The following is a 12,262-nucleotide window of genomic DNA, read 5'->3' on the forward strand; positions in this document are numbered from 1 at the left end:
GACTCAAAGAAAGGGAGAGAGCCACAACGAAAGAGAAAGACGCAATGAAGGAGAGAGAGATGGAGAGAGGCAAAGAATGGGAGAGACGCAAAAAATTGGGAGAGATGCAAATAAAGTGGGAGAGACACAAAGAGAGCGAGAGACACACTCACAGAGACAGAGAGATGCAGAGACGCAGACAGAGAGAGAGACAGACATTGACACGTAGAAACAGAGCGACAAAGGGATTCTGTCTGTCTGTCTCTCTTTCTGTCTGTCTGGTGAAGGTCTGTTAAGAGTGTGTGAGGTCGAGTGAGTTTGAGAGAGAGAGGTCAGTGAGTTTAAAACTGTGTTTGTGTAAGTACATTTAACTGTGTGTGTGTGTGTGTGTGTGAGAGAGCGAGTGTTTGAGTGAAGTCATCTCACTTTCTCAAAAGCCACTCTCCATAATTAGCTCTCAGTGGAATGATGATGTCATAGTGTGACGGTATTAGAAGGACATTTGTTTCTCTCTCTCTCTATTTTACTGTTTCTTTTTTTCTTGTTTATACACTTACTGTGTCTCTATCAGTACCTTTTACCTGTATTGTTTAAATAGCAACAGTGATTGTAAATAGATCTACACTGATGGGTGTGGTGGTCTGGAAATGAGGTGTGTTTAGGTACATTTCTGCTGTATTGCTCTCTTGGCAACAGAAAACACAGGTGCTCCGCTGACTGAATACAACCTAGACAGACGTCAACACCCCTGCTTATTAGTCACATATGGAGTGCACAAACCCAACTTTTACATCAACAGTAAACAGAATACAAGGCACAGTGTGAATGAGCAGGCCAGTTTCCTTTGCTGAGATCTGGGTATCTGCGCCGTTAACATAGCAATCTCTCAGAGTCAGAGTGCACGTGGCTCATAAACGAAATGGCAAGGGACACACTGATTGGTTTAGTACACACTACGCCCAAAACACACCCATGTTTAATTCAAATAAATAGTATGTGCATTTTGCACATTTGAGCCGCACTATTCATACTTTTCCTGACGTTACGACAGCAAAGACCTTGAATCAAGCTGCTTGTTGGGCGGTTGGCAGAATAAAATAATTGATAACAAATAAAGTGGCAGAGGCTGCATGACAGCTTGCATTTATCACTTCCTTTTAGTACAAAACGACTTAATACATCATATTAACTATTACAATATCGACAATATATAATATACCTATTACAAAATCAAACCATCTCTGTTCATTCTTATTCTTGTTACCTTTAAAGCCACTGTATGAGCAGCTTTTGCCATAAGTTGTATGTACTGTATTTTTTTTTTATATGTATGTTGTGATTATTGCACGTTTTACTTTTGCATGGTCTTATTTCTTGTAAATCGCTTGCATTATTTCCTTTGTTGTGTTGTTTAAGCTTTAATAGTATAAATAAACATTTATGTAAGGCCACCTGTATTCCACAAAATCCATCAAAACTCAGAGCCTCAATCTAAATGTTACATATACAGTATATGAACTTGTCCTTTATACTAAAGATGAGCATGTTAATTCAGCTTTTACATGCCGAGACATTTAGGGTAAATACAACTTTTTAAATCTAACTGATTTAAAAGATTCAATATATATATATATATATATATGACCTTTTCTTAGATGATTTGAGAGTGAATTATAAATGTCTGTCTCGGGAGCTTCTGGGGATTGAAACCTGCTTGATCTTGATTTAATTTCCTTTGATTTATTTAACTCATTATCTTTCTTCTCTCTGTTGGCCATTTTTAATAGATGGTTATGAAAGTGAGGGACTCTGTTCAGTTTGTTTTTGATTAAGCTCTTACTGAGTGAACGAGTGAAAAGGGTTTTTTTTTAAGTAAAGGTCCTTCTTAAATTTGAGGTGGTTTATGTACAGTGGCTTGCAAAAGTATTCATACCCTTTGAATATTTCCACATTTTGTCACCTTACAACCGTAAACTTAAATGTATTTTACTAAAATCTTAAGTGATAGACTTCTAGGCATTATCCCATACTTCCCATATAGCTCTTTACATTTAGGCCAGAAAGTTCAACATTGGTCTCATCTTACCACAGAACCTTTATCCACATGTTTGCCAAAACAGCAATCCATATGTTTCTTTTAACAGTGGATTTTTTCTTGACACTCTTCCTTAAAAGCCATGAGTTGAGGATTTCTGCAGTTCGTCCAGAGTGACCATGGGCCTTTTGGCTGAATCTCTTAAACACAGCTGGACTCTATTAACTAATTAAGTGACTTCAGAGGGTAATTGATTACAGTGGATTTTATTTAGGGGTTTTAGAGAAACTTTTGCACGTAACACTTTTCAGATTTGTTTTTTTGATAAAAATGATTGAAAACCATGTATCACTTTTATTCCACTTCACACTCATGCAGTAATTTGTGTTGGTCTGTCACTTAAAATAAATAAATAAAAAAAATACATGTAAGGTTGTGGTTGTAAGGTAACAAAATGTGGATAAGTTCAAGGGGTATGAATACTTTTGCAAGCCACTGTACTTGGCACTGTAGAATTTTAATCATATCTAGTTTTATTAAATATTATACCTTTTTCTCTTTCTTTAGACAGAAAGATATAGAAACAGACTGGTGTATATATTTGTATGTTTTATGTTCATGACCGGTCATGATAATTACAATTACATCATAAACTTACCGTCAAATAAACGGATTAAAATAAATATTTGATAATGGTAAATATTTTCTATTGTGTTTCTTTGTAAGTTTAGTTTAGTTTCAACAGTGAACAGTATTTGACAGTCACACAGTGACCAGTGTTTCAATACCTGCAACTCCATACACACAGTGTAGACTGCAGTACAGCTTGCAAAAGTATTCATACCCCTTGAATTTTCTTTTTCCCCCACATTTTGTCACCTTAAAATGACAAACGCAAACGTATTTTATTGAGATTTTAGGTGATGGACAAACACAAAGTAGCACATAATTGTTGAGTGGAACAAAAGTCATACATGGTTTTCAAAAGTTTAACCAAATAAAAATCTAAGAAGTGTGACATGCAAAAGTATTCAGCCCCCTATATCAATACTTAATAGAGCCACCTTTCGCTGCAATTACAGCTGCAAGTTTTTGGGGCTGCAAGTCTACCAGCTTTGCACATCTAAAGACTGAGATTTCTGCCCATCTTCATCACAAAACACGTAAAGCTAAACCAGGTTGGATGAAGAACGTCTGTGAACGTCAGTGTCCATTCTAACACATGAATATTCTTTAATCTAATCATTCCATTCAATCTCTGGATGTATGTTTAGGGTCATTGTCTTGCTGGAAGGTGAAGCTCCTTCCCACTTTTAAGTCTATTGCAGCCTTTTTACAGGTTTTCTTCCAGTATTACCCTGTATTCAGCTCTATCCAATATAAGATAAGATAAGGTGACAAAATTTGAATAATTGTTAGGGGTCTGAATACTTTTGCAAGCCACTGTAGGTGAAGGAAAAAAAGAAAAAAAAAACAATATATGATTAATTACAAACATGTTGTCTTTAAAATGATATAATTGCTTTGCTGTGGTATTCTATTATCATTATCTCAGTGGCATTTAAAAGGTATTAAAATTACAATAATTTTGTTTATCGCACTAATTTCTGGGACGATATATTGCTCAAAAAAATGTATATTGTGACAGGCCTAATTAAAGCTGTTTAAATTCACGGTGAGACACAATTTCCCCTTCACTTCTATTCAAACTGAGCACAATGTTTTCCCCCACAGCACATTTATATATTAATATTATTAAAAGCTAGGCTAATTTGTCTCCAGGAACTTTGAGCATGGGGGTGGTAGTGTCGTGGTCTAGGGCTGCAGAACAAAGAGCCAGAGCTAGGCTTTCTGGAAAGCTTATCTATGGATAGGTAAGTTCCTAGAATATGCCTTTCAAGGTTTCACAGCATCTTCAATGACATCATCTGCGACATCATCCATGACCTTTTTCCATTGAGCTCATTATTGACGACTGCGCAAGATTTGCTGAGAGTGTGTAGTACAAGTGACTCTCTTTCTCACACACACACACACACACACACACAAAACAGGCTTTAAGCCAAGGGTGTGGCCTTTTCTCGGTTGTCCTGTATTTCTCCTCTTAGTTTCCGGTATGTTGTAGCTTTGGAGGAACTACAGTAGTTCATCTGTAATTTACTGTCATACAGTACCAGTCAATAGTCAGTGTATTTCCACTATTTATGTTCTGCATTGTAGATTAATACTAAAATCATCCAAACTATGAAGAAAAACATTTTGTTTGGGAACAAAAAAAGTGTTTACCAAACCAGAATATGTTTCCTATAATGCATTTTCTCAATCAGCTTTATGAAGTAGATTCTTCTGGAATTCAGACTTTCAGTTAACAGCTGTGCTGAACTCGTCAAGAGTTAATTACTTGAATTTCTTGTCTCTTAATGTGTTTGAGAGCATCTGTTGTAAAGTAGTGAAGAGGTAGAGTTGGTACACAGTGAATAGCTCTATTTGAGTAATGTTCTAATCCAGATTATGAGAAGCAAGAACTACTCAACTAAAAAAAAATACTTTACAAAATGAAGGTCAGTTAATCCGATGGTTTGTTAATGGTTAATGGTTTGTTTTACACTTTTAAGTTACTACATGATTCCTCATGTGTTCCTTCATAGTCTGGATCACTACAGTATTCATTTACTATGTAGAAAATAATTAAAACATAAAAACATTTAATTAAAATGCCTTAAAGCCTTAACTACCTGAGTATGGCAGAATAACATGCACTTTTTATAAAGAGCTTAAACGCATTGTCTTTAATAAGCCTAGTTGCAGTCTCAATTCAAAAAATCATAGTTCCCGTGATTCTGGCAAAGATGAAACCGAAACTTCACATGAAGCTGAGCTGCTTTGTGCATGCACATCAGTTATCCAAAAAGATTGTGTGATCAGCTGTTTTGTGGTCAAAAATGTGATTTGGGCCACTTTTACCTGCTTTATGTGAAGGTAGCCTCTGAAACAGTTAAACAAATGTAAATATCTCACTGGTTAGGCTGTGGCTGTGTGAAAATGTCAGGTTTAGACCTTTGATATAGCGCCCCCCGGTGTATAAGTTAGTGATATATTTGGCATGCCAGTCAATATTTAAAGCCCTTTTGTGAAAATGCAAATTAAACCCATCACTTCAGGCTGTTAAATGTCAAACCAGCGATTCGTTCTTTAGACCTCAGATGTAAATAAGGCTGAACTCCCACTAGTGGTCAAGTGGGGAACTGCAGTGTCTGCTGAAGTCATTCACTAGAGACAGTTTAGTCCTGCCTCGCCCCTGGCCTTTCTCTCTCTCTCTCTCTCTCTCTCTCTCTCTCTCTCAGTCTCTCTCTCTATCTGTCTCTCTCTCTCTGTCTCTCTCTTTCTCTCAGTCAGTCCCCAGTGTGCAGGTAGTCCATCAGATAAGCGCTCACACAGCCGTAAAGCTCTGGCCCACCGTCCGTCTCCGACTCCCCCTGCAAGCATTTCACTTCAGCTGTTATTAAATGTCATCGAGCAATTACTGAACGGTTCAATTGTTTCCCACTGGCTATATCTCCGTCTGTCCGTCTGTCCACATCATTCACTGTCTCTCTTTATGACCGTCCATCTGACTCTTAATCCACAAGAGCCCAGACCCATTGCTGAATATTGATACCAAATTTAAAATTATTTTTTTTTTTTGTAACTGTGGGCTGGTTAATATAAATTATATTAAGATTTAAATATTGATTTAAACTTTGTAACGACCCGTTTAGGGGGAGACCGCAACTTGAAAACTTTGCCTCAATCCTTGACCCACCAGACCCAATCGTAGACTAGTCTCAGCTGTTTTATTTTTCCTTTGTGGAAGAAAGCACAGGCTTCAAGGATGACCTCAGCCCAAAATAATACAAAACAAAAAAATCCTCCCAAAGCTAACTTAACCATAAGAACACAAAGAGAAGAATATATAATTAATATAACATACTAACGTTTAGTCAATTAACTATTATTTTCACTCACGAATACACAGGTTATTTTCAGTGTAGTATTCACAACTTAAAGGGACTAAAAAATAAAAATAAATAAGTCTTTAATCAGGTTAAGCTTAAATAAGGAATTTCATAAGCAGAACAATACGAATAAAATGGCAAAAGCAATTTGATTTTATCAAAAATAAATAGGAAATAAAATAATTAAGAATAAAAGTATAAATGGAGAGGCTAAAATATAAATCAGTCAAATAAAGAGAATTAATTTGAATATAAAAATCTTTCAGCTTTCTAGCTCACAAATGTAGAAAGGTGAGAGAAAACACAAATTAAAACAAACAGCCTCTGCATATAACAAACAAATGAAATATTAACTTTAAACTCTTAAAGTTTTTTTCCCACTAGAAATCATGTCTGAACTAGTTGTATGGAATGTAGAACACTTTATTAAAGTATTTAAATTGTTGAAATGGTTAGAACAGAGCTATAGACGCTAAAAATACACTTTTAAACAAAACTAACTTTTATCTCAAGGTCTTACCAAGCACTCCTACATTCTGTAAATTAGGTCAGATGAATAAAAAACGATTCACACAGTGTCCTGTGTCACTTGAGTTAAAGTGAAGGACAGAGCGCTGTAAGGAACTTTTACACAGGTTTGAAAAGCTCTGTGACGCATATGGAACGTGACTGGGGGCTCTTTTTGGTTAAAACACTTTAACCAAAGGATGAAAATGTTGTAGGATTAAACATTGAATATAACACACCTATAAAGTGCCCAAAATCATGGAAATCAAAGATAGTAAGCACTTGCACTTGTTTACGTGGAATGTTTTTTTCCTGTTTGTTTGGTTTGTTTTCACACAGGCACAATGCTAAAATGTGCCCCAACAAACCACGCAAGTATGTTGTGTCCTCTGATTGGTCAGAGCTGTCTGTGTCTCCACAGTTTTTTCACTTCTCGTCTGTGGCGTATCACCCGGAGGACGGGTATTTTAAAGGGCGTGTGAAATGGGCGGGAAGCCTCTCGGCGGGCGACGCTTCCATTCAGCTCCTCAACGCCTCCCTCAGCGACAACGGCACCTACAGCTGCAGCGTCCGCAATCCCCCCTATGACGTCCACGGCCAGCCCTCCCAGACCCAACTCACCGTCACACCCAAGAGTGAGACACACTGCACCAACCTGTTATCACACTTACACACTATCAGTTACAGCCAAATCTGCTTTAGCTGTTTACAAATTTATATATATATATACTTTAATAATATAATGAAGTAAGTCTGTTATTATCCTCCCATTATATGTTTTACATATAATGTGGTTTATTATGTTTGCATTGTTGTTTTCTCAAAGGCATCAGAAGTAACTTAATAATAATTTATAGTAGTTACTGAATAATTAATGGTGGATATTAAATATATTATTGGGGATACTGAATAATTTATAGTGCATACCGAATAGTGAATACTGAACAGTTCATTGTAGATACTAATTAAATCATAGTGGATTCAGAATAATTCATAGTAGATTCTGAATTACGCATAGTTTGTACTGAATAATTCAAAGTTGATACTGAACAATTCATTGTAGATACTGAACAAATCATAGTGGATTCAGAATAATTCATAGTGCATATTGAATAGTTCATAGTACTTAAAGAATATTTAAAAGTGGATACTGAATAATTCATAGTAGTTACAAAATATTTAAAAGTGGATACTGAATTCTTCATAGGAGATTCTGAAATACTCATAGTGGATACTGAGTAATTCATAGTGCATTCTTACTAACTCATAGTGGACACTGAATAATGCATAGTGGACACTGAATAATGCACAGTGGACACTGAATAATGCACAGTGGACACTGAATAATGCACAGTGGACACTGAATAATGCACAGTGGACACTGAATAATGCACAGTGGACACTGAATAATGCACAGTGGACACTGAATAATGCACAGTGGACACTGAATAATGCACAGTGGACACTGAATAATGCACAGTGGACACTGAATAATGCACAGTGGACACTGAATAATGCACAGTGGACACTGAATAATGCACAGTGGACACTGAATAATGCATTGTAGATACTGAATAAATCATTGTGTATTCAGAATAATTCATAATGCATACTGAATAGTTCATAGTAGTTACAGAATATAAGTGGATACTGAATTCTTCATAGTAGATTCTGAAATACTCATAGTGGATACTGAATAATTCATAGTGGACACTGAATAACGCATAGTGTATACTGAATAATTCATAGGTGATACTGAATAATCCATAGTAGATACTGAGTAAATCAGTGGATTCGGAATAATTCATAGTGCATTCTTACTTACTCAGTGGATACTGAATAATGCATAGTGGATACTGAATAATGCATAGTGGATACTGAATAATTCATAGCTGACATTGAATATTTCATAGGTGATACTGAATAATTCATAGTAGATACTGAGTAAATCAGTGGATTTGGAATAATTCATAGTTGATACTGAATAATTCAAAGTAGATTTTGAATTACTCATAGTGGATATTGAATAATTCATAGTAGTTACTTATTTTTCTCTGTCTCTCTCTGTCTCTCTCTCTCTCTCTCTCTCTCTCAGAGCTGAGTCTGCGTTTGTCGGATGTGGCTCTGTTGTTGGTGTTTATTCTCGTGCCGTCCGGGCTGACAGCGCTGGTGCTGATGTCACGGATACTGTGCCCGTGCTGCTCACCTGTACAGAAAAGCTACAACCTTACCCACCACTCACCTATAGAGGTCACTGATGGGTAAGACGCATCTAGAAATTTTGTATTTTTGGACAAACCTTATATTTCTATTCCTTTTTTGTTTGCACTTTTACAATAATTATGTAGCTTAATAATCAGCTAGTGTTCTTAATTAGAATGAATATGCAGTACCAGTCAAAAGTTTGGATACTCCTTTTCGTGCAATGTTTAATTCTTTTTTCCTACATTGTAAATGAATATTGAAGCCATCCAGACTGTAAGGGAACACAGAAAAAATCATGTAGTAACTGAAAAGTGTTAAACAAACCACAATCTTATCTGGGGAGCTGTTAACTTGTGGGTGTTTTTTGATGAGCTTTGCACTTTTTTTCTTTACTTAGTTGAGTAGTTCTGGATTAGAACATTACTCAAATAGAGCTATTCACTGTATACCTGTAACTCTACCTCTTCACACCTTTACAACTGATGCTCTCAAACACATTAAGAGGAGCAAGAAATTCAAGTAATTATTAACTCTTGATGAGTTCAGCACAGCTGTGAACTGAAAGCCTGAATTCCAGGTCACCCTACCTCATAAAGCTGACTGATAAAATATAGGGGTGTGACGAGACACTAATATCACGAGACGGGACACGATACTGGGTTCACAAGAACGAGACGAGATTTAAAAATTAAATTTTAAAGAAAATGTCAAAAATGAAAGGTCTTATATAGTGCAAACAATAAGTGCAAACCACAACCAGTCATATTATGGTTTGTGTTTTTTCTCCTAAATCTCTTGTAATTTAACTATGTATAACCATAGTTAGATAGTTAGATAGATAGACAGATATATAGATAGATGACTTTAGTTTCTGCCCGTTCTCGTTTTTCCGCCTGTTCTCGGGCTCTCTCTCCTTATAAAGGCGCTTTTTTTACGGCCGCGTCCCAATTCAACAGCCGGAGCAGCGGCAACACAGGTTTGATCCCGCGTGAGGAGCGGTGTGTTTATTTATTTATTTTTTCCTTACCTCGTCTGCACAGATCTGATTGACTGAAGAGAGTGTTTGGTGATCTTACCCCACACGTGATTGGTCTGTGATTTACTGCGCCGTAAAGCGTGTATACAACTAAATCCTTCTCAGTAGGTTTAGGTCCGCATTGGACAACGTTTGGGTCCGGACCCGGACCGCGGTCCGCCCATTAGTGACCTCTGTTCTATGCAAATACCCGAATTTGCTGAGAGCTGCTCTCTGCTCAGCGACCACACTCGCTGTATAGCTACTGTGTTGCCAGATCCCTCTTAAAAGGTCCACACTAAACTGTTTTTTCTTCCTGCGAGACAGGTTTAAGCTTGACGAGAAATATTGTCACATTTTAATCTCGCGAGATCTCGTGCCACAAGATCTCGTCACACCCCTAATAAAATACCAAAGCTGTCATCTAAACAAGATGTGCTACTGTGAAAATATAAAACATATTCTGGTTTGCTTAACACTATCATTTAAGGTGTGTCTAAATTTTTGACTTGTACTGTATATAATATTCATGCCTTTTGGAACAGTGGGACTGGAAGACATATTTCAAGATTGTCTTTTAGTATAGAAAGTTAATATTTATTGCTGGCTGTACTGAGAGTAATGTACAGTGGTTTTGGGTTTTCTTGCTGTATGTTTGTTTTAATAGCTGCTGTGTTCATTCTCTGCAGGGAAGACTACGGATACAAGCAGCCTCCGGCCAAGCAGAGAACTTTCACATGCTATGAACTCTATTGCCTGGTGAAGTATCTCACATTCTGTGTGAATTTCTGCAAGTCATGAGCAAATGTCCCTCACTGTTGGGTTCACAGTATTGAGCTCAGTTTAGTAAGAACTTTCAGTGGAGATCATCCATTTAATATATCATAGGAGACATGAATTTTGGCATGTCTGATGCTTATGGCCTTTCCTTAACAAACCATCATAGTGGGAAAGTAAATACAGAAAGAAGGTCCTGTGTTCTGGACTAGTGTATACTTCTGTACAGATTAATGTGGAGTAACAGCAGATATTACTTTTCTTTTTTAATTATTATACAATTTAAACACAAAACAACTCTGTCTTTCACTTGTTTTTTAGCAAGGCATGTTTGCTTGCTTGCTTTTTGAATTAAAATATATATAATTAATATACAGCTTTGGCAAAGATTAAGAGACCACTTCAGTTTCTGAATCAGTTTCTCTGATTTTGCTATTTATAGGTATATGTTTGAGTAAAATGAACATTGTTGTTTTATTCTATAAACTACTGACAACATTTCTCCCAAATTACAAAAAAGTTTTCAGACTTAAGAAATCAATATTTAGTGGAATAACCCTGGTTGGTTTTTAATCACAGTTTTCATGCATCTTGGCATCATGTTCTCCTCCACCAGTCTTACACACTGCTTTTGGATAACTTTATGCCTTTACTCCTGTTGCAAAAATTGAGGCAGTTCAGTTTGGTTTGATGGCTTGTGATCATCCATCTTCCTCTTGATTTATATTCCAGAGGTTTTCAATTTGGTAAAATCAAAGAAACTCATAATTTTTAAGTGGTCTCTATTTAGACATTTCTGCCCATTATCTAGAACTCCCTTTCTTGCATGATGCTTACAGGGCTAGGAGGGTGAAGCTTAAGCATGGTCTTTCCTGAGACATGCCAAGAAGCTCCACCACACATTTTTAAACACTGGGGCTCAACACGCTTGGAGGAGAGCACTAACTGCTAGTTCTTTAACTGCGGTTCTAAAGGCCAATTGCCCACAAGTTAAAGTGTTTCCCTGATTCCAACACGCCTGATCAGCTAATCCAATTAACCAGCTGATTAACAACTTCTGGTAAAATAAAGTTGGTTAAAGTTGGTGTATTAAAGCAGGAAAAGCACTAAAATGTACATGGCAGTAAAATGTGCGAGCCTCAAGGGCCAGGGTTGAAAACACTGCTCTAAATAGGACTTCTGGCCATGTATGGTTGTGGCATCACGTACCTCCTGATTATACAACCAATGCTCAGACCTCCTCTAACATGCAAACATGTTTTAAACCAGGGGTTGGTAATTAAGTTTGGCCGCGGGCCAGATATTTTCCAAGCCAATCTGTTTGTAAAATGAAGTGTAATGGGATGGAGTGCTACAGACAAGTAGCTCTCCAGCCCAGAGGGTTGTTGAACCCAATTACAGAACAGTTTCTCTCAAAGCAGTTAAACCCAAGAAGAAGGGAAAAAATTTGAGATCAAACCCGTGTCTTCAGGGTCACAGTTAATACACTACCGCTGCCCTGGCTAGTGAATTGGGACACAGCCAGGGAAAAAATGCCCTTATACGGAAATAGGGAGCCCAAGAACGGGAACGGGTGGAAATTAAAGTCACGCCAAGCACAGCAGAGAGACAGGGGAGGAGTGTAAACAAAAGCTCACCAGAGAAGCATTTTATTTATTTATTTTTGTTAATTATCGATCATTATAGTTCAAACAACCTTCTGGGCCAGATGTTTCGTGCTTGCAGGCCGCAATTGCCGACCCCTCTTTT

The 12,262-nt window shown here is 37.0% G+C and overlaps 1 protein-coding gene across 1 annotated transcript in view; it reads left to right on the forward strand.

The window, feature by feature from the left end:
• Positions 1-12,262, forward strand: part of mpzl3 (myelin protein zero-like 3) — a 32,640-nt gene that overhangs the window by 17,564 nt on the left and 2,814 nt on the right. Inside the window, exons 3-5 of the mRNA XM_022669079.2 lie at positions 6,938-7,151; positions 8,612-8,777; positions 10,426-10,495. Coding sequence (XP_022524800.2) covers positions 6,938-7,151; positions 8,612-8,777; positions 10,426-10,495 — 450 coding nt within the window. The remainder of the gene's footprint in view (positions 1-6,937; positions 7,152-8,611; positions 8,778-10,425; positions 10,496-12,262) is intronic.

The sequence above is a fragment of the Astyanax mexicanus genome, chromosome 18 (assembly GCF_023375975.1).
Source record: "Astyanax mexicanus isolate ESR-SI-001 chromosome 18, AstMex3_surface, whole genome shotgun sequence".
NCBI lineage: Eukaryota > Metazoa > Chordata > Actinopteri > Characiformes > Acestrorhamphidae > Astyanax > Astyanax mexicanus.